Here is a 23,367-nt window from a genome sequence, read left to right as displayed (position 1 = left end):
CAAGCATCATTTTTTTATTTTTGAAAAAACCTAACTTCAACCCTAACCCTAAGCCCAACCCTAACCCAACGGCAAAGAATGAAAGAAATAAAAAAATTATAAAATAAAAAAATAATCTGATCAAGGGGATGACACAGGGATGATTTACTAATTTTTGGGCTTTTGATCACTGTGATACAATCTATCACAGTGATCAAAAGTCTGGAACCAAAAGTAAAATTCCCTGCTGTTGCCAGGCAACATAGTAACATATTTATTAAGGTTGTAGGAAGACTTTAAGTCCATCTAGTTTAACCCATATCCTATCCTAACCTGCCCTAACATGTTGATCCAGAGGAAGGCAAAAAAAACCCATGTGGCAAACAGTAAGCTTCACATTGGGGAAAAAAATTCCTTCCCGACTCCACATACGGCAATCAGACTAGCTCCCTGGATCAACGCAATATTAAGGAAACTAATGTATATAACCTGTAATATTATACTTTTCAAGAAAGGCATCCAGTCCCTTCTTAAATTTTAGTAGGGAATCACTCATTACAACATCATATGGCAGAGAGTTCCAAAGTCTCACTGCTCTTACAGTAAAGAATCCATGTCTGTGATTATGCCTAAACCTTCGTTCCTCCAGACGTAGAGGATGCCCCCTTGTCCCCGTCACAGGTCTAAGAGTAAAAAGATCATTACAAAGGTCTTTGCACTGTCCCCACATATATTTATACATTGTAATAAGATCACCCCTAAGCCTTCGATTTTCCAAACTAAATAACCCCAAGTGTAATAACCTGTCTTGGTATTGCAGACCCCCCAGTTCCCTAATAACCTTGGTCGTTCTTCTCTGCACCCGCTCCAGTTCAGCTATGTTTTTCTTATACACCGGAGACCAGAGCTGTACACAGTATTCTAAGTGTGGTCGCACTAGTGACTTATATAGAGGTAAAATTATGTTCTCCTCATGAGCATCTATGCCTCTTTTAATGCATCCCATTATTTTATTTGCATTTGCAGCAGCTGCCTGACACTGGCCACTAAATGTGAGTTTGTCGTCCACCCATACAACCAGGTCTTTTTCAGTGACAGTTTTGTTCAGTGTTTTACAATTAAGCACATAATTATACATCTTGTTCATTCTGCCCAAGTGCATGACCTTACATTTATCCCCATTAAAGCTCATTTGCCATTTATCAGCCCAAGCTTCTAGTTTACATAAATCCTCCTGTAATATAAAATTGTCCTCCTCTGTAGGTGTCGGCCTCCATTTTTTTCATGAACAGGAAGCTGAGGGTCGGAGACGGAAGCTGAGGGTCGGAGATGGAGCAGGAAGGCTTGGGGTGTGGTGGAGGTACTGAGGGGGCTTGGCAACATAATTTCTCTCTCCTCTGATATGTTATACCATGTCAGAAGAGAGAGAAATTATTTTTATAGCATACACACTTTTTATTTTTGCATGATCTCCGTTATTCATTAAAAAATGGCGATCGCTTGATCGAGGACAAGAAAAACCAGCCCTGACCTCGGAGATTTTCGGACTCTGGGTAGCGCTATAGACTTATTCCTGATTGATGTTTTAATGCGTATTGTTGGTTGTTAAGGGGCTAATACTGAGCAGCATTAAGCATGTTGACTAGTTGCTACCATTAATACATGTTATTTAATAGTTCTTATCATAACATGTTTTCTTACTTGAATAGTGTAATTCACTGCTTTTTATAAAGTTTATACATAATACTGCTCCTGTAAATCACAATATGATGGCAAAAAATCCAATGATTGCAGCTGCCCGGCCTGAGATCAGCATATGGAGAAATAACTGAATTGTGATGTACAGTTTTAAATAATTTGAAGAAGAATTTATTTGGGGCAAAAAGCAGAGTAAATCTTGAGAGGTAACTAGAAGAAATAAAGGCCCTGGTTCATTCTTACATTTGCCAACTTTTTGTCAATTTTTTGGTGTTTAACATGTTTTTTTATTTGCACCAAATTCATTTTTCCATTGGTGCCTGTTTAAACGTTTGTTTCTACAGGCTGACTGTATAGGTGTTTGTACAGACAAGGAAGGGTGTCAATCAGTTTGTGTGGGTGAACCAGGACTCTCATTATCTCTACTAGGAGAACTGCCAGGATTTACTCTTCTTTTTATGCAGAAATCGTGCTCGAAATCACATAAACCTATATACCATTATACCATGGAGCCCAGCTTCAGTGCCTTTATTATATCCAGCTCTTAGATAGGGCAGCATAAATCATCTGTCGATTAGTTTTAAAAGGGGTGTTCCAGCTAAATATGTAATAAAATAAAACAATCATATTACTCACCTGTTAAAAAACCCGCTGAGCAACCAGAATTTCTGTGGTCTCTGCCAGTCTTTGATTATATGCCAGCAGTGATGATGTTCTGTACTAGCACATCATTGCTGCAATTCATCAGTATACTGTATCGGTGATGGCAGTATGGTGACTTCAAGGGGTTGTCCAGGAAAAACATTGATGACTTACCCAATATAGGATAGATCAACAATATAAGATCAAAGGGGATTAACAGCCAGAACCAAAAACACTGTATGTTTATTAGTGACCACTGACGGGTAATGCAGTTTATCGCCCTCAAATAGGTCTTCAATATGTTTGTGCTGGACAACCTCTGAAATGTCACATCATCACTATTGACACGTAAATAAAGCTTAGCAAGGAACCAGTGGTGTAACTTGAAGCTCATGGGCCCCAATGCAAAATCTGAAACAGGGCCCTATTGGTCTTCTCATATGGGTCAAAAGGACCATCTAACCCCCTCCTAGAGATTTGTGCATAGATGCAACTGTATCCCCTTCTCCTGCTATAGTTACGTCCCTGCTGGGAAACAATGGAGCAGTCAAGCTGAGTGCTAAATTATTATATTACTTTTTTTTCGGGCAGTGTTTTTTTAACTTTTGGAACATCCCTTCAAAGCTCAAGTTTTAGTCTCAGGACACATACCTTAAAAAACCAGCATTGCATGATCCCAGTCCTACATACATGGCTGATCACTGATACTGTGTATCCCTATGCATCAGCCAAGTTTGAAAAACAAATATCAGCCGCAAAGCACCATATTGACTAATGGGGGTTTTATCATGTTATTGATCTGTGCAATCTGTTACTCAGTTACCTTATATTTACAAAGGTGATATCTTCTAGCTGGAATTCTCTGAAAAATATATATCTGACTCATATATTTATATATAGATGTATATTATTTGTTTTATAGCAATATGCTACTAATCTCCTAATTTATCTGGGTTCAATCAAATAGAAAATAATGGATTAAAGGGGTGTTCACATTTGATAATGTTATAGTGTTATGGTGTCTCATAGTGTTATGGTGTCTCATCCATAACAAAAAGATAGGTGGCGGTCCAAACTATGGAACTTGTAGTACCGATCACTAGAAAGATAGAACAGACAAGGGCCATTTCGGTTTGTCCATGCATGGTGATGCTCAAGTGGGAATGTGTTTTAAAACACTTTGTACAATTGTCTTCATTGGGTCAGGTCTATGTTTCCTCACGCAATCTCACATCAAAGTCACAACCACCTTAAAGCCCCCGTTACACACTGCGATATCACTAGCAATATCGCTGTAAAGTCACTGATTTTGTGACGTTGCAGTGATATTGCTAGCGATATCGCTGCATGTGATACTTACCTCCGACTGGCTCCCCCGCTGGTTATCGCTGATCGCGCGAGAAGCTCCTGGACCATTCCTCGTCGACCACTTCCTGCTGGGGCTACCTGCTGTGACGATGAGCGACGCGTGGACGCGGGCGGGAGGACGCAGGATCGCCGCGTCTGACAGGTAAGTAGCAACCCCCAACCCCAGCGATGTCGCTAGTGAGATCTGCCTGTGTGGCAGCTCACTAGTGACCACCTAGCGATGCACCAGCGATCCTGACCGCGTCATATCGCTAGTCGGGATCGCTGGTGCATCGCTAGGTGTAACGGTACCCTAAGGGCCTGTCACACTAAGCGATATCGCTAGCAATATCGCTATAACGTCACAGGTTTTTGTGACGTAGCAGCGATATTGCTAGCGATATCGCTATGTCTGATACTTACCTCCGACCGGCTCCCCCGCTGCTTATCGCTGATCGCGCGAGAACGTCCTGGACCGTTTCTCTTCGTCAGCTTCCTGCTGGGTTTCCTGCTGTGGAGATGAGCGACGAGCGTGGAGCCGGGCGGGAGGACGTCGGGATCGTCTAGTGTGACAGGTAAGTAGCAACCCCCGTCCCCAGCGATGTCGCTGGTGAGATCTGCCTGTGTGGCAGCTCACTAGCGACCACTTAGCGATGTACCAGCGATCCTGACCGCGTCATATCGCTGGTCGGGATCGCTGGTGCATCGCTAAGTGTGACAGTACCTTTAGAGTATTTGGCGTCATGCTCGCACACAGACCCTCTTTACCATTCTGCCGTTCCACACATTTTATTACTCACAGATTCTGTTGAGTAGGCCGTCTCTTGCACAGGACAAGGCTATTTCCACCAGCAAAACCATCTGAACACAGCAATGGCTCTCATGTGAAAGGGGTTGTTTCTAATGAGTTTACTGTTTTTTAAAGTTATCATTCTATAATGTTGTTTTCATATAGAAAGTGCAGATATCACATTATGAAAAGGTGTGTACCATCAAGCCTGTATGAGCTGAACCTGAACATGTTGCAGTCTACAGCAGCTGAACAATGCCAGGTTGTACCTGCTGTTTCCTACCGCCACACACACATAAGACACATTTACTTACACCAACAGTAGGGCAGCCATACAACCTTGGCCCTCATTCTTAAGGGCGACCAATATGCCACCTCTTCTTCTGTCTAATCCTCCCATTCTAGTCTAGTTCACAATTATTCCACCTGGTAATACCCTGGGCAAACACATCATATTCCTGATATTTTTCAGCCCTCAAGGATATTCTGCAGCCTCAAGATAGGAACAAACTACAGCCAGCCTCATAGTTTAATATAATTGTTACATCCAGTCTATCTGGCACAGTATTGAACCAGTGTGAAGAATGAGTGGAGCAAGTTCTCTTCTACAGCTGCTGAAGCATGTCAGGTCACACCTGAAGTTCTTTGCCACTTTTCTCTTTAGAAAAATGGTACTAAATCACACTGAAATTATTTACTGCTCATGTGACCAGGAGGCCACGTCCCCTTTCTTTTGCATAAACTAAAATTGCATGACCAATATCACTGAATCCCCACCTATTTACCTCTGCGGCTGCTGTAGTATAAATGTAGCAATATATGACTGAGCGGGAAAAGCTGATAGCAAAAACAAATTCTGAAAATCACATAAAAAAAGAATAAATAATCTTGCAGTTGACATTATTCATTTGAATTTATGATGTTTAGTCCTCTATCCAATGTATTCTGCATAATGCTTAAATAGGTGCTCTAAAATTAACCCCTTTACCCTCGACTCGGTTAGTTTACACGTTAATGACCTGGCCAATTTTTGCAATTCTGACCACTGTCACTTTATGAGGTTATAACTCAGGAAAGCTTCAATGGATTCTGGTGATTCAGAATGTTTTTTCGCAACATATTGTACATCATGAGAGAGAAGAGAACATAGAATCCAAATCCATTTCAAACATATATATATTTATTTATCAAAAAGTAGACACATATCAGAGATACAGGATAATAAAAAGAATCAATAAAATGGGTAATCACATAAGGCCCGATGCTAGAAAAAACAAGTGGACGACCTGTATAGGGTATAGTTGCCCAGACGAATCCCGCAGGGAATATATGATTCTATGTATAAAATACTGAGTTAACCCCGGTTGGTGACTAAATACACATGCCAGTGGCTGGTAGATAAATGCCCAAGATGTAAATCACCAGTGTTGCAAAAAGAGAAGTTTTGCAATTGTATGACTCCCGTATATAATAATCCAATGTATGTATGGTCAAACGGGAGAAAGAAAAGGCAATTAGAAGTGCAGCACTGGTAATAGAGTAGTATTGAAAATGGTCATTACACCAACCAGGTAATATATGGTGAGATATATGGTTCAGAGGTCGCTTATGGGAAGCTTCCCCTATGCAGTATATTGTGTTGCATTAAACCCAGAAAAAGAATAGCAACACCAATTGTTGGTGAGCTGGGTGTGAATCAGCCAGTGCTGAGAACGGTTTTGTCACCCCCATATGTTGAAAAATAAAGTAACAGTTAACACAATTATCTGTTACTGTTGTAAAAAAGTAAGGAAAAGGAGGGCAACCACCGCTCGCTGCATTGGCCGTGGTATAGCATTAGACTGAGTCTTGTTCAGAACTCAGCAATGCACCATATCAGCTGCATATAGTAGAACATATAACAATGAACCCTGCGGAAAAAAGTCAAAGTGAGCTTAAATAAGCTGGATAAACATACCCATCATATCCTGGTGTGTAGCAGGCGCCAACTTGTGTACCCCTACGCGCGTTTCGCGGTGTACAAAACCGCTTCCTCGGGGGCGTGGCTATAATTGTGAACGTCCCAGTTAAATGTCTGGCAGAGAGCGGTCATCTGATCAATGTGAGCCTATCAGTGGGGGGGAACCTCACACATGCGCAGTACCACTGGTGCTGCCTCCCAGTCAGCTGACGTCATCCAGGGACGACCAGCACCAGACCGCTGCCTAGGCAACAGCCAAGACCAGCGGTGTGTGGGTCGCAATAAACAGACGCCACGTGGAGACGGCCGGCGCTAGACCGTCACCCAGGCAGCCTCTGCCCCATGTGTTACATGTCAATATGACGTATGGTACACATAAATCCCACCATGACAGGGTCACACCGCAGCAGATGATCTAATCTCATATAAGCTAAGGAAAAGGGGGGAGGAGAGGGGAAAGGGAAGGGAGAGGAGAGAAATGAGGAAGGGAAGTGAAGAGGAGTGAATGTTATGCTTATTAACTATACGTGTGCTACACATGAATGAAATATGTTAAACAAAAATGATAACACGTATATCGATGCTAACAGTAGTAAATGTATGTACAAACAGAAAAATTATTATATGATAGTAAGAAGCAGACAGATTGTGACTGCAAATACATATCCTTCTATTCACATCAAGTCCTCTGTTTACATGCTTCAAAAATGTTTCTGCAGATGATTTGCCAAACACATAGTCATGTGTCATTATAGGTTCGATGGTGATTTGTTCACGTCGATCCCATATCACGTGCTGTTGACATCATAATGAAACTCTCCACTCCAAACCGTCAAAAGGAATAATTAGCGTTATCTGTAGCCAGACAATCAACAAATAAATATAAGTGCAAAGACCGAATACACTTACACTGTAAAACCTACTCTATTAAACAACATATAACCTGTAACACTGCTCAAGTCATCTACTATGCAACGTGTGGGTGTCCGAAAGTTTATGTAGGTCTCACGAGTCGCCAATTAAAATTACGCGTTTGTGAACATGTCCGCGACATCCTTGCATCAAAGACGATTACAGATTTGACACAGTTAAAAACCATACCCAAACACTATAAATTAGTGCATAACAGTGATCCCAAATCTTTTTTGGTGAGAGGCATTCAACACGTAAATAGTGGCATTAGAGGTGGTGACACTAAGCGCCTTCTCGCACAGAAGGAATGTAGATGGATCATGGTCCTTGGGACCATGACACCACAAGGGTTAAATGAATCAGTCAGCTTTGCGCCATTTTTATGATCTATAAAATTATTTCTGCCTGCCATCCCTAGTTAGGTATCTCTCCTTCTCTCTTCCCTTTTCTTTTAATCCACATTGGTGTTTTTACAGTGTAAGTGTATTCGGTCTTTGCACTTATTTTTATTTGTTGATTGTCTGGCTACAGAAACATTTTTGAAGCATGTAAACAGAGGACTTGATGTGAATAGAAGGATATGTATTTGCAGTCACAATCTGTCTGCTTCTTACTATCATATAATAATTTTTCTGTTTGTACATACATTTACTACTGTTAGCATCGATATACGTGTTATCATTTTTGTTTAACATATATCATTCATGTGTAGCACACGTATAGTTAATAAGCATAACATTCACTCCTCTTCACTTCCCTTCCTCATTTCTCTCCTCTCCCTTCCCTTTCCCCTCTCCTCCCCCCTTTTCCTTAGCTTATATGAGATTAGATCATCTGCTGCGGTGTGACCCTGTCATGGTGGGATTTATGTGTACCATACGTCATATTGACATGTAACACATGGGGCAGAGGCTGCCTGGGTGACGGTCTAGCGCCGGCCGTCTCCACGTGGCGTGTTTATTGCGACCCACACACCGCTGGTCTTGGCTGTTGCCTAGGCAGCGGTCTGGTGCTGGTCGTCCCTGGATGACGTCAGCTGACTGGGAGGCAGCACCAGTGGTACTGCGCATGTGTGAGGTTCCCCCCCACTGATAGGCTCACATTGATCAGATGACCGCTCTCTGCCAGACATTTAACTGGGACGTTCACAATTATAGCCATGCCCCCGAGGAAGCGGTTTTGTACACCGCGAAACGCGCGTAGGGGTACACAAGTTGGCGCCTGCTACACACCAGGATATGATGGGTATGTTTATCCAGCTTATTTAAGCTCACTTTGACTTTTTTCCGCAGGGTTCATTGTTATATGTTCTACTATATGCAGCTGATATGGTGCATTGCTGAGTTCTGAACAAGACTCAGTCTAATGCTATACCACGGCCAATGCAGCGAGCGGTGGTTGCCCTCCTTTTCCTTACTTTTTTACAACAGTAACAGATAATTGTGTTAACTGTTACTTTATTTTTCAACATATGGGGGTGACAAAACCGTTCTCAGCACTGGCTGATTCACACCCAGCTCACCAACAATTGGTATTGTTATTCTTTTTCTGGGTTTAATGCAACACAATATACTGCATAGGGGAAGCTTCCCATAAGCGACCTCTGAACCATATATCTCACCATATATTACCTGGTTGGTGTAATGACCATTTTCAATACTACTCTATTACCAGTGCTGCACTTCTAATTGCCTTTTCTTTCTCCCGTTTGACCATACATACATTGGATTATTATATACGGGAGTCATACAATGGCAAAACTTCTCTTTTTGCAACACTGGTGATTTACATCTTGGGCATTTATCTACCAGCCACTGGCATGTGTATTTAGTCACCAACCGGGGTTAACTCAGTATTTTATACATAGAATCATATATTCCCTGCGGGATTCGTGTGGGCAACCATACCCTATACAGGTCGTCCACTTGTTTTTTCTAGTATCGGGCCTTATGTGATTACCCATTTTATTGATTCTTTTTATTATCCTGTATCTCTGATATGTGTCTACTTTTTGATAAATATATATATGTTTGAAATGGATTTGGATTCTATGTTCTCTTCTCTCTCATTTAATTGAGAATCGTCTCCATACTATAAGATTTCATGAGGCATTATTTATGTACTCTACTAATAATGGAATAAGGATGTTCTTTTGGAGTATTTTTCATATATTGTACTTCATGTTAGTGGTAAAATTTATTTGATATGACTTGCGTTTATTTGTGAAAAAATGCAAATTTGGTGAAAATTTAGAAAATTTCACAATTTCCAAACTTTGAATTTTCATGCCCTTAAATCACAGAGATATGTCACACAAAATAGTTAATAAATAATATTTCCCACATGTCTACTTTACTACCAAAATTTTTTTTTGTTAGGAAGTTATAAGGGTTAAAAGTAGATCAGCGATTTTTCATTTTTCCAACAATGTTTACAAAACCATTTTTTAGGGACCACCTCACATTTGAAGTCACTTTGAGGGTCTGTATGAAAGAAGATACCCAAAAGTGACACCATTCTAAAAAACTGCACCCCTCAAGGTGTTCAAAACCACATTCAAGAAGTTTATATTAGCCCTTTAGGTGCTTCACAAGAATTTTATTAACACAACTTTTTTCACCAAAAATGGACTTCAGATCCAATTTTCTCCTGGGCATACCGATATGAGGGGAAAAAAAACACTGTTTGGGTGCACTGTAGAGCTTGGGAGGGATGGAGCGCCATTTGACTTTTTGAATGCAAAATTTGCTGGGACAATTGGTGGACGCAATGTTGCATTTGGATAGCCCCTGATGTGCCTAAACAGTGAAAATCCCCCACAACTGAAACCATTTTGGAAACTAGACCACTTGGGGAACTGCTCTAGATGTGTGTGGAGCCCATTGAACCCTCAGGTGCTTCACAGAAGGTTATAAAGTTGAGCCGTAAAAATAAAAAGGGTAACAGGAGAAATTGCACCATACAATTTGTTGTGCAATTTCTCCCGAGTATGCTGATACCCCATATGAAGGAGAACACTACAGTTTGGGAGCATGACAGGGCTCGTAAGGGAAAAAGCATCATTTGACTCTTTGAATGTAAAATCTCCTGGAATCATTAGCAGATGTGGAAACCCTCCAGAAGTTACCTAATTTTGGAAAATAGACCACTCAAGGAACGTATTTAGATTGTGAGGCAGTGACAGGTGTTATAGGCGAGGGTCGCTATGTGTCCCCCAGAATGCACTATAGCATTGCGCCTACTGTGTGTGTTGGGAAACACTCGTTTGGCAGCGGATAGACGTAGACAGGCACTGTTTTTCACACAAAACAGTCCATATGGTTTATTTAAAATGTCATAAACCGAACTGTAAGCCATGTTTCACATCACCGGCTTACACATAGTCCATTACTTCATCACGTATGGCTTTACAATGCATTCACTTGTCATGCCTGACTCTCTCCAGTCACCGGGTGACCGCACAGTTCAGTAACTGACCTTTGTCAGTGCACATAGTTCCTTCCCCATACCCGGAGTTACCTTTCAGGAGCTCCTGCTCCACAGGCTGACTCCTTGTCAGTCCAAGGTCCTCAACAGGATGGCATCTTCCTCAATGCAGGGCCGTCCCAGGCTCTGCACACACACATGTGGCTTGTCTGGGTGCTATTCAGGACGTTTTTCCAACACCCAGGCCACCAGGTCCAAGGTCTCACCGTGTGCTCTTCAGGAAGTCCATCCCGACCTGGGACCTTCCAACACAGACATTCCAGGACCTAGCACTCTGAACCATTCAGGTCCATACACTGTGACCATGTGACCAGATCTCAGTCACATTATATGGTTGTAACCACCCCCATGGAAGGGTCGTGCATGTGTGGTTAGTCAATTCCCACCCAGCTCTCTGACTAACCCTATAAGCCCCCTTGCTAAGTAAACACAAAAAACACTTGTGGAACTATAGGTCCCAGCATAACCATATAATTTTGGGCTTACAGCGCAGAGGATCTCTGCAATACATAACGGCCATTTACAATAATGCCAGTCCCTAATTCACCATCATAATTATGCCTCCAAACGCATCCTGAAGCGCACACACAGCACACACACAGCACCCCCTAGCTGTAACAGGGTTCACATGCCTCACAGCGCATAGAAGCATACTAAGACCGCTGAAGCGCATTGCAGTCACAGATATAACTGTGATTTCAGTGCTAAATAAAAGTAAGTTTGGTCTTGGGCAAGCTATTTGCCCATAGCAGATTTATGAAAACCTGGCATGAGCTTTAATTTTTGAAGCAGACTACAGGATGGTAGTGGTGCAGTCTGCTTCCCCCAGGCCGGGTCTTACAAGTGGCCCATGGCCACAGATTTAATTTAAAAACCCTGTAGCAGAATTTTATACAATTGAGCTGTGAAGAAAAAATAACATATTTACAATTTTAGCCCAATATTTTACATTTTCACACAAGAAGTGGGTAAAAATGGCACCAAAATTTGTCCCACAATTTCTACTGAATATGGTAATACCCCATATGTGGCTGAACAGTACTACTTAGCCATACGGGGAGACTTGGGAGGAACAAAGCATTATTTGCCTCCTGGAGCATAGATTTTCCTAGAAGAGTTTGCGGACTTCATATACAGAGCCCCTAATTGTTTGAAGAGCAGAATCTCCTCTCAAGTGACCTCATTTTGGAAATTATAACCCTTTCGGAATTTATCTACAGGTATAGTGCTGATATTGACTCCATGGTTATTTTCTAGAAACAAGCAGCAATGAATATTGCCAAGTGAAAATTGCAAACTGCCGTTGTAGTGACCAGTATGTTGCAGTCACCAGTTCATTATGTACAGCCCGTTCCTCGGGAGGCATGCACCCGCTAAGTTAGGTGGACTCTCATCGCTTCAGAAATGCAAATAGTGAACATTACATGTGGTTTAGGTACTCTGCGGTGCTCAGAAAGGAGGGGGAAATTTGGATATGGGAGAACAGAATTTGCTGAATTTCTTTTGGCAGGTTAGGATCCACTTCGCTTTTCCAGAGCCTTTGTACTATCAATAACGTGGAAGCCCCTATATTTCCATTAACAGATGAGATGACAGACCTGAGTGAGGACTTGCTTTTTTGTGGATTGAGTTGAAGCTTTTGTTGGGAACATTTTACATGACATTTGGGATCACATATATCTGGTGCTCTACGCTGAGCACTTACTTTGGGTTTCCATCTAAATCTCTGAGTGACGTGATTCACATGAAACCCTCGAGGGATCCATTCACTGTATTGAGGCAGCAGAGTTACTTTGGACTCTTTCTGGCCTCTGTTTAGCAATGTTCCTCTTTTTCAGAAGTTCACAAAACTGTTGTCGACAGCACTTTTATGCAATCCTAAAAAGATGGACACCACTGGATCACAGGTCCTATGGCGTCCATAGTACCTCCATCTGCCTCATTAAAGGGACTCTTCAGCCAGAGGTTCAGTCTGAATCACGTATTTCAGAGATTTACATGGAAACCCCAGTGTAAGGGCTCAACACAAAGCACAGGATAAATGTGAGCACAGCCTTACTGTGATGTTTGGGAGGCAGAATGAAAACATAAACAGTAGGTGAAGAATTGGTATTATTTATTTTTTACTCTGTTCCTCGTGTGTTATAAGTGATTAGGCGACTTTATTCTTCGGATCGATGCGATTACAGCAATACCAGATTTATACTGGGTTTTTATGTTTGGCTGCTGTCACATACTAAACAGAGTCATGTTATGGATTGTTTTTTGCAGGATGAGTTGATGTTTTTATTGGTACCATTTTCGGGCACATGACATTTTTTGATCGCTTTCTATTCTGATTTTTGGGAGGCAGAATGAAAAAAAACAGCAATTCAGGATTTTTTTGGTGGGGGGGGTATTATTTATGCCATTCCATGTGTGGTACAATTGATATGGCAGTGTAGGGGTTTTACTTACTCAGGTGCGACGGGAGGAAAAACAGAAGGTTTGCTTTTTTAAAAGTTCATGGGGTTATTGCTTCATAAACCCACAAGCAAAAACAGAAAACAAATAGGCTTCATAAACCCAAAAGCATAAAGCAAATAGCCTTTAGTTCAGACAAAGAAAATACAAAATATCCATAGCAGGGCTTTGCTAAGCCAGGCTTGTGAGCACACAGGCTGGGGTAGTGTCCAATATTCAGGCTTGGTCTGGAGCCAAACACACACAGGAGACCTTCTCCCTCCCAACACACAGACCCTGTGCCAAACAACAGCCTCCATTATATAGACTGTTAACCACACCCAGAGATGAGGTATGTGGGTAGCTAGACCAGCCAATCTCTCACAGCTACCCACAACCCTGTCACAGGTGCAACAAATGAACCTATTAGTGCTTTCATGCATGAGAAAATACTCCGGGTTACATCACATAGATAAGCTATCTCTGCAACACATCACTCCCATTAACTATGCGACCATTAGCCACACCACAGGTAGTTTAATTCTTTGGATCAGTATGATTAATGCGATACCTCATTTATTTTGTTTTCTTATGTTTTAGTGCGTTTACACAATTAAAACTATTTTATAGAAAAAATAATTAGTTTTACATCCCTTTATTGTGAGAACTATAACTTTTTTATTTTTTTGCTGATGGAGCTGTATGGCAGCTTATTTTTTGTGCGATAAGATGACATTTTCAGTGGTATCATATTTATTTATATCCGTCTTTTTGATCACGTTTTATTTCACTTTTTGTTCGGCGGTATGATTGATAAAGCATTGTTTTTGCCTTGTTTTTTATTTTTTATGGTGTTCACTAAACGGGATAACTAGTGGGACAGTTTTATAGATCAGGTTGTTGCAGATGTGGAAATAACAAATACGTCTACTTTTATTGTTTATATATTTTTGTTTCATTCAAATATTTATTTGCAGATACAATATCTTTTTATTTTTTTATTTTTATTTTTTTGAAAAAATATTTTTACAATTATTTAAAAAAAATTTTTTACTTTTTTTTCACTTTTTTACTTAGTCCCACTATGGAACAATCATTTTTTTGCAGGCTGATCGCTTCTACAGCAAGGAGATGCAGCAGCGCCATGGCAACGATCCGGAACCCGCATCACACCGCGGGGTCTCCCATCCAAAGGCAGAGTGGCTGTCAGCCCTCTGCCGGAACCTGGAATGCAGTGATCATGTTCGATTGCAGCATTTTGGGGGTGAAAATGCCGGGAGTAATCAGCTGACACCCGGTGGCGATCGCCCGCACACCATCCATTTGCACGGGCGATCCCATAGACGTAATAATCTGTCCCTGGTCAGACAGACCCAGGTCACGTGCACGGATCATTATGCCTAATGTTCGAATGGGGTTAATATTGATTTTCATCCTTCACGTCTCTCTATTTATTTTAATATATTAGTTTTTCTTATATGGTATAATTAAAAAGTCCCTACCCTTCCCTTTCTAATCTAACTGCTTTATTTTTATTCTTTACCAACTTCCGTTTTGATGACGCTTTGTTTAAGAATCCCCAGTGCATGCTGAAATACTTAAGCAGGACATCATCAGGGGTCAGAACTGTGGTCACTGCCACTACCTCTGTCTCCACCCTGAATTGAAACATCATCAGTGACATCAGTTTCATGGACTGTGGTAGTCCCTGCTCTGCTGAGCATGCGTCGGTTGTCAATTCTAATATTTGCCCAGTACAAGCTCCCTTCTTACTGTGCTATATTCTTCTCAGTGTTCAGTGACCATGCTCTCCCTCACCAGCTCCAATGAGAAGTGAAGCCTTCAAGAGTCAGTGCACATGCTGTGCTAATGCTGCGGATTTTCCCGCGGCGGAATCACTTTGCGGTAAAATACGCACCATGCTCATTAATTTGCCGAATCGCGGCGATCCGGCACCCATAGGATTGCATTGTTCTGCTTACTTTCCACATGTGGCTGTGCCCACCATGCGAAAAGTAAGCAGAACATTTGTGGATACCCCACAGTTCGCAAGAGAGGAGACTGTCCTCCGGGTTCTGGGTACCATATCCCTGTAAAAAATAGAATTAAAATAAAAAAATCGGGTTATATTCACCTTCCGACGTCCCGCGCAGCGTCCCCAGGCTTCAGCGATACACGCGGCAGCTCCTGTTCCCAGTAATGCATTGCGAAGCCTTTGCTGACGCCGCGTTTCGCGATCATGTAGCAATCTCGCGAGATCGCGACGACAAAGGTCATTGCCGCAATGCATAACTGGGAACGGACCTGTCGGAGCATCACGGAGGCCTGGGGACGTTGGAAGGTGAATATTACCCGATTTTTTATTTTTTTTAATTATTTTTAACATTAGATCTTTTAATATTAATGTCGCATAGGCGGCCTCAATAGTAAAAAGTTGGTCACACTCGTCAAACACTATGTTTGACGAGTGTGACCAACCTGTCAATCAGTTCTCCAAGCGATGCTACAGATCGCTTATAAAATGCTAGCATTCTGCAAACTAATTATGCTTGCAAAACGCTAGTTTTTCCGTGGGAAAATCACGGGAATTAAAAATGCGATTTTCCCGCGGAATTGAATTCCGGAATTCTCGCGATAATTTCCGTGAGAGTTCCGCTACGTGTGAACCCAGCCTAAAGATCGCAAAGGGGCCTCCTGGGTAGAGAATTCCCTTTGTGATATCAATATATCCTAACAGGATCAAGAGAAACCACTTTGAGGATATTAAACCATAGATAGAAAATAAAAAAAAGTCAATTTGTTTAGTTTTTTTCTATGAGGCATTTTATAATTAAACAGCTCCATTTAATGAGTTTTGAGTATCAATTAGTCTTGCCTTACTGCAAAATCATATACCTATAACTAGATGAACTGTACAGTTTGTTGTGACAATAACATTAGATAATAGTCAGAGAACAAGTCTGGGCACCAGTGTATTCTCCATGTTCTATACGTTTTGCCTCATTTTGCTTTTAATTTAGAGATATGCCACAACATGCTGAGACCTTCATTTAAAGAATATGACTGTGATGTAAAATGTATATTTTTAAACTTGTGATTGGATGAATCATTCAATGCAAGTAGAAGTGATATGGAATAAATCTTGTTACTGCTGACTATAGTGAAAAGACTATGACACGGGTATTGTCATGTCAGTAGTGGAGCTCTTCTGGAATACATCATCGGAATATATGTGAATATAACAGAGCTAAAATAACAATGCACCATTTTTAGGCAACATCTAAGTTGTGTAACTTACTGCGTATTTGCCTTAGCTTTGACTTTTTCCATTGGGGGAAGGGTTATTGGATTGCAAGAAAAACAGGCAGAGTGATCATAGAACAAATCAACAATGTATACAGAGTGAGGGATGGAGACCTGGTGGAATGACGCTCACTAGAGATGGGAGAATCAATTTGCAGCACTCCGGTCATTCGGCCAGATCTGTAATCTGTGACCACTAGCATCTGGCGATTTTCCTCACAACCTGGCATTCTTGGCTCCTCCTTTATTAGCGGGGGCTGGCATGACTTCATCATTGAAGAGTGAAACAAGAGCAGCCAAGAATGCCTAGTGGTAAGGAGATTTGCAGGTCTCCGGTCCAGTGGTGGTTACTGACCTGACCAATAGACCAGAGTCCTGCTAATTGCTTCTACCATCTCTATCGCTCACTTAGTTTGATTGTATATTGGACACAACAACCAACCGTGCTCCTTAGTGCAATCATTCAGGGTGCTTCTGCCTTTGCTACATCACTGGTGACTCAGAATGACCACCTAATCACAAAAGTTGTCAATAGGAAAAAAGTTGGACTGATGCAAGTCATATCTTTCACTTTTTGCATTGCAAATAGCGAAATCCACAAAAAACACAGAATTAATTACGATAATTCACAACAGATTACATATCGGTAGCATAGGTCATTTTACTTTGCACGTTTTCTCTGCAGAGAGCGCATGAGAATTTATAAAATGACATCTACAAACTGGGTACTATAATATGCAGTGCATTATCCACCCAACTAAAAAGTAAAATATTCAGATTTTCTATAAGGGTAACACAGTAAACAATTATGTGTGACATTCAGAATTCACATGGTGGCATGCACCCCTACAACTACTCCTTAATGTTTTTACATGTTCCAGGTCCTTCTCCAGGCTTTGCTCCATCACCTGCCCCTACTTACTCAGCACCTACTCAGCCAGAGCCAGCCAATCGTCCTCCATGGATTACTGATGAAACCTTTTCTCAAAAATTTGCACCTGGAAAAACTACGTCCACAGTTTCTAAACAGATTCTGCCAAAAGCAGCACCTCCTCCTCCACCTCCAATAACTACTCCAAGCTATCCTCCTCAGGCCGCTAGTCAACCACCTACACAAGCACCAAGAGGTACGATTCAGCGTGCTGAACGTTTTCCAGCAAGCAGCCGGACCCCCCTTTGTGGACATTGCAACAGCATCATTAGGTAAGCAGATCAAGAAGATCTCAATACTGACCATGCCAAGGGTTAGTTGGAAAAGGGTTTTCATGTCAAAACCTGTTTTAAGGAGAAGTTGTCCTTTTAGTCTGTGTTCAGATCATGCATTCGTGATGGGGTTTTTTGTCTGCGAAAACATGGTAAGGACATGGTGATTTTACCGCTTTTTTGAAAAATCAAGGCAAAAAAAACAACATTGGAAAAAACCCTATACTTTTGTAGACATCAAAAATGCACTGTTCAAACACAGCTTTCTGAAATGTAGAAATATTTGCAGTGATTTTATAGAAAATGGGTTAATAATAAACCTTTTGTATCCATTTACTATACAGGGGTCCATTTTTAGTGGCCATGGGTAGATCATGGCATCCAGAAGAATTTAACTGTGCCTACTGCAAGACATCCCTAGCTGATGTGAGCTTTGTTGAGGAGCAGAAGAGTGTCTACTGTGAACGATGCTATGAGCAGTTCTTTGCCCCAACCTGCGCTCGCTGCAACACTAAAATTATGGGGGTAAGTCCTGAACAAAATTGAAAGCGGTTACCCTAAAACAAATAAGTATTATATATCTGTTATCTATTTTAGGTGTTTATTAGGTTCTGATTTTGAGTGACTGTTTAATTTATACTACTTATTGCTTCCATATATGTCAAGTTATGTTAATGTATTGGTAGCCCTAGTATTGACGCAAAATTTGCTAGTAACAGGAATGTGAGAGTGCCAACACAAACATAGACTACATTTGCTTTTTTTATTTTACGCACTCATATAGCACCAGCACTTTACAGACATCATCTTTACTGTTCCCATTGGGGCTCACAAGCTACATACTACTAATAATAATAATCTTTATTTATACAGCGCCACCAAGTCATAAGTAGCAATGCTAACAATACGCTAACAATACAACAGTTAAAGGCAAGCCCGGACGCCTGCCCCAAAGGGGCTATAGGGAGGGCGCACATGACTAAGGAGGGATGCTAGGCCTGAGGGTTAGTGAAGGGTAAGGTGTAGTGCTTTTGTGTTTGTGGGGAAGGTGTAGGTTGGTACAAGGTGTCATACGTGCTCGCGGTGGCAGAAAGGAGGGGGGTATTTGAAGTCGGTGGATTGCACAAAGAGCGGGGGGGTGAACCCAGTGCAGGAGCGGGTTACCCCTGGTGGTGCAATGGTATACTTGGTTAAGGTGGGTCCCAGCTGTGCTGGGTCACAGCGGGACATGTTAACGTGGGACCCTGCTGTGCTCGGTCACAGCGGGGCATGTTAACGTGGGTCCCTGCTGGGCTGGGTCCCAGCAGGACATTGGTTGGGCAACACTCGGCTGGGTGTCCTCGAGCCGGTGTGGTGCGGCTGAGGGCACGTGGTGGAGCTGGTGTTGCAATCATGTACAATGGGTTTTGCAACACTCGGCTGGGTGTCCTCGAGCCGGTGTGGTGCGGCTGAGGGCACGTGGTGGAGCTGGTGTTGCAATCATGTACAATGGACTCTTCATTTACCCCCCCTCCTTTTGCTGGTGGTTATGTTTATGGAATATTTCTACGTTTATGGATAAAATGTTATTGCTTGTTTGGTGTTAATAAACGGGGCTGCTGTGGCCTTTTACATCCAATGTCACGCAGTCGTGTCTTATTTAAGTTAAGAAGGGGTAAGTGTGGGTTTTGGGAGGGGTCATTACAGTGAAGCCGTCAGTCAGACTTTCCTAAGTCAAGGCAAGCCCGGACGCCTGCCCCAAAGGGGCTACAGGGAGGGCGCACATGACTAAGGAGGGATGCTAGGCCTGAGGGTTAGTGAAGGGTAAGGTGTAGTGCTTTTGTGTTTGTGGGGAAGGTGTGGGTTGGAGCTATGGGGCTTATGGTGCAATGTGAGTTGGCAGGGAGTGGTCAGTAGTGCTTTGTGCTTGTGGGGAAGGTGTGGGTTGGAGCTATGGGGCTTATTGTGCAATGTGAGTTGGCAGGGAGTGGTCAGTAGTGGGAATGATATATAGGGCAGAACTGTGGGGGGATGGTCATTCCTTACCTTGCAGACGTCCGGAATCGTCCTGCCCTCCCGCCCTAATTTTAGCATCTTCGGAGATCAACATGGTGAAGAAGAGGTTTGACGTTGTCGCAGCAGTCGGCGGAAAGGAGGGGGGTATTTGAAGTCGGTGGATTGCACAAAGAGCGGGGGGGTGAACCCAGTGCAGGAGCGGGTTACCCCTGGTGGTGCAATGGTATACTTGGTTAAGGTGGGTCCCAGCTGTGCTGGGTCACAGCGGGACATGTTAACGTGGGACCCTGCTGTGCTCGGTCACAGCGGGGCATGTTAATGTGGGTCCCTGCTGGGCTGGGTCCCAGCAGGACATTGGTTGGGCAACACTCGGCTGGGTGTCCTCGAGCCGGTGTGGTGCGGCTGAGGGCACGTGGTGGAGCTGGTGTTGCAATCATGTACTATGGGTTTTGCAACACTCGGCTGGGTGTCCTCGAGCCGGTGTGGTGCGGCTGAGGGCACGTGGTGGAGCTGGTGTTGCAATCATGTACAATGGACTCTTCATTTACCCCCCCTCCTTTTGCTGGTGGTTATGTTTATGGAATATTTCTACGTTTATGGATAAAATGTTATTGCTTGTTGGGTGTTAATAAACGGGGCTGCTGTGGCCTTTTACATCCAATGTCACGCAGTCTTGTCTTATTTAAGTTAAGAAGGGGTAAGTGTGGGTTTTGGGAGGGGTCATTACAGTGAAGCCGTCAGTCAGACTTTCCTAAGTCAAGCAAAATAAGATCCATCCACTATATCTTTGGAGTGCAGGAAGAACAATTCCCAGAGGAAACCCATGCAAACACGGGGAGAAGATACAGACTCCTTGCAGATGTTGTCTTTGGTGGGGCTTGAAGCTAGGACACCAGCGCTACAAAGCTACAGTGCTAACCACTTAGACACCATGCTGTCTATTTGTAGGTTCAAATGAGTTTATAGGTTGTTTTTAGGCCTGACGATTAAAAGAGTTACAAGGTTTTGTGGCAAACATTTTCAAAATACAGGAAAGTTAAATGAAAATGTGTGAAGGCAACAATGTAAAAGTGGTTAAAGAGGTAGCCCAACCCCAGCGGAATTAATTCAAGTCCCTAATTAAAAAAAAAATGAATTCTTGCGTCCTACAGCTCCGCTGTTCCAGAGTTGTTGGTGCGGCTGTTCCTAAAGAGTAAATCGACTTGTATCACGTGTCCCTGCTCTTTAGCTGTTGAGCATCAATTTTCTAGCAGGGTGGATGTCCACTCTAATGGAATACGAAGGTTGCTGCTTGGCATCACCAATCATAGAGCTATGGCTGCAGCGGTGCTCCCATTTCTCTTGCTAATCACCACATATGACCCGATCTGAGTCGACTATCTATTGTCAGTGGTGCAGTGTTATATGTCTGTCACCACTTTGCACATTCCATTTCAGTCACGAACGGCATGTAGAGCAGGCACAGTGTCTATCTGTTCAATTTGGCCTTGCTTGGATTTGTGGTACTACCACTATCTTCTGAGCTGCGGCTGTTGTTGTACTGTTGCATACAGCTGATGAGTAAAAAATTTTCCGACCCCTTACCTCTGATACAAGCCCTGTTCCCTCTTTCATGCCTCCCCAATTTCTTTCTTCCTCCACAGAATGCATGTCCTGCTGCGATTGACGCAAGTTGCTGACCACAGTATTTGTGCACAATCTTTGTCACACTGTGTTTTTTCTCATTTTTATTTTTTTAATTTGCATCTTGCGGCCACTGAGTGCTGATTACTGACACACATCACTGATCGATATCTCTGTCTATGACCTTTTTCTTTCGTGTCAGTTTTTCACTTTTGCATTTGCATCAATGCTGTGGGTGCAGCCTGCTGCCACAGGGTGCTGATTGATGGCGTAAATTGATGTTAGGCATCCAAGATCAGATTTTTGCTCAGGACTGGTCTTTTGGGGTCTTTTTGCAATTTTTTTAAAATCTTGTGTTATTTGCAATTTTATCCACACTACCTCTTTGTGTGTCTGTACAACCTGTGACCGCCGTGCTCTGATAAGTATTGCTTAACACGGATCAGAGTTATTGTTAATATTTTGCTGCAGGATGGTAGAAATCAGGCAGCATAATTTGCACTAAAATACATTACAGTATTTTTTTTTACTATTATATATTATATAGGAATGCAGATAGTGTCAGTAAGTTGCAGGTGTTCGGAAATTGTTTTCATTGATGATGGCATAGCACATTACATTTAGTGTAGTTTCAGAATTTTAATGAAAAATTACTGTACTAATTATTATATTACATTTTTTTCTATTAAAACTATAGAATTACAGTTAGTAACAGTTACCTGCGAGTGTTCAGTAATTGCGTTTACCGACATTCACTTAGTATTTTATTTAGTGTAGTTTCAGCATTTAAGTGGGGAATTACTGTAGTAATTATTATATTACTTGTTTTTCCACTAACATACAGAATTAATGCTAGTGTTTGTTACAGTGGTGCATAAATACAGTAATAGTTGAAGTTCTGCCAAATTTTGACCTAAGATTACGCCAGATTTTCATAGAGGTCCTAAAAGTAGATAAAGAACCAAATTGAAAAAATGAGTGAAAAACATTAGTCATTTTTTAACTGAGAAAAAATATCCAATATTACATGTCTGTGAGTTACAAAAGCATGTGAACTTTTGCTTTTAACATCTTAGGCTGGTTTCACATTTGCGTTTTTTAGCGCTGGAAAAAAACGCTAACCTGCGCATGCGTTTTTTCCCCTATATTTAACATGGGTGCGCATACCTGCGCGCTTGTAAGCGCATGTATGCGATTTTCATGCGCTGCGTTTTTTTGGGGTGTGCGATTGGATTTTCCAGATGCAGCATGTTGCATTTTTTGGCCCTGCAAAAAAGCGCATGCGCACATATGCGCACGTTTTGCGCTAAAAATGGCCATTATAGCCTATGGATGCGCATATGTGCGCACTGGCATGCTCATGTAAGCGTTTTTTTGCATATGCGTTTTTTTTTTTTAACCATGGAATTTAGGGGTTTGGGTTAGAGTTAGGGTTAGTTAAGGGGGTTTAGGGTTAGGGTTAGGGTCAGGGTCAGGGTTAGGGTTGGGTTTTGGGTCAGGGTTAGGGTTAAGTATGGTTTGGTTAAGGGTTAGGGTCAGGGTTAGGGTCAGGATTAGGGTTAAGTATGGTTTTGTTAAGGGTTAGGGTCAGGGTTAGGGTTAGGGTTAGGGTCAGGGTTAGGGTTAGGGTCAGGGTTAGGGTTAGGGTTAGGGTTAAGTATGGTTTTGTTAAGGATTAGGGTCAGGGTTAGGGTCAGGATTAGGGTTAAGTATGGTTTGGTTAAGGGTTAGGGTCAGGGTTAGGGTTAGGGTTAGGGTTAGGGTCAGGGTTAGGGTTAGGGTTAGGGTCAGGGTTAGGGTTAGGGTCAGGGTTAGGGTTAAGTATGGTTTTGTTAAGAGTTAGAGTCAGGGTTAGGGTCAGGATTAGGGTTAAGTATGGTTTTGTTAAGGGTTAGGGTCAGGGTTAGGGTTAGGGTTAGGGTCAGGGTTAGGGTTAGGGTTAGGGTCAGGGTTAGGGTTAGGGTCAGGGTTAGGGTTAAGTATGGTT

General features: G+C 42.3%; 1 protein-coding gene across 1 annotated transcript in view; it reads left to right on the top strand.

Annotated features, from left to right (window-relative positions):
- The window catches only part of LDB3 (LIM domain binding 3), a 263,258-nt gene that overhangs the window by 204,059 nt on the left and 35,832 nt on the right, over positions 1-23,367 (top strand). The window contains exons 11-12 of the mRNA XM_073574869.1: positions 17,441-17,762; positions 18,107-18,287. Of these exons, the coding sequence (XP_073430970.1) occupies positions 17,441-17,762; positions 18,107-18,287 (503 nt within the window). The remainder of the gene's footprint in view (positions 1-17,440; positions 17,763-18,106; positions 18,288-23,367) is intronic.

The sequence above is a fragment of the Dendrobates tinctorius genome, unplaced genomic scaffold, assembly GCF_039654945.1.
Source record: "Dendrobates tinctorius isolate UK_male_01 unplaced genomic scaffold, ASM3965494v1 ptg000040l, whole genome shotgun sequence".
Classification (NCBI taxonomy): Eukaryota; Metazoa; Chordata; class Amphibia; order Anura; family Dendrobatidae; genus Dendrobates; species Dendrobates tinctorius.
The sequence above is the reverse complement of the archived record's forward strand: the minus strand, read 5'-3'. Positions and strand labels throughout refer to the sequence as shown.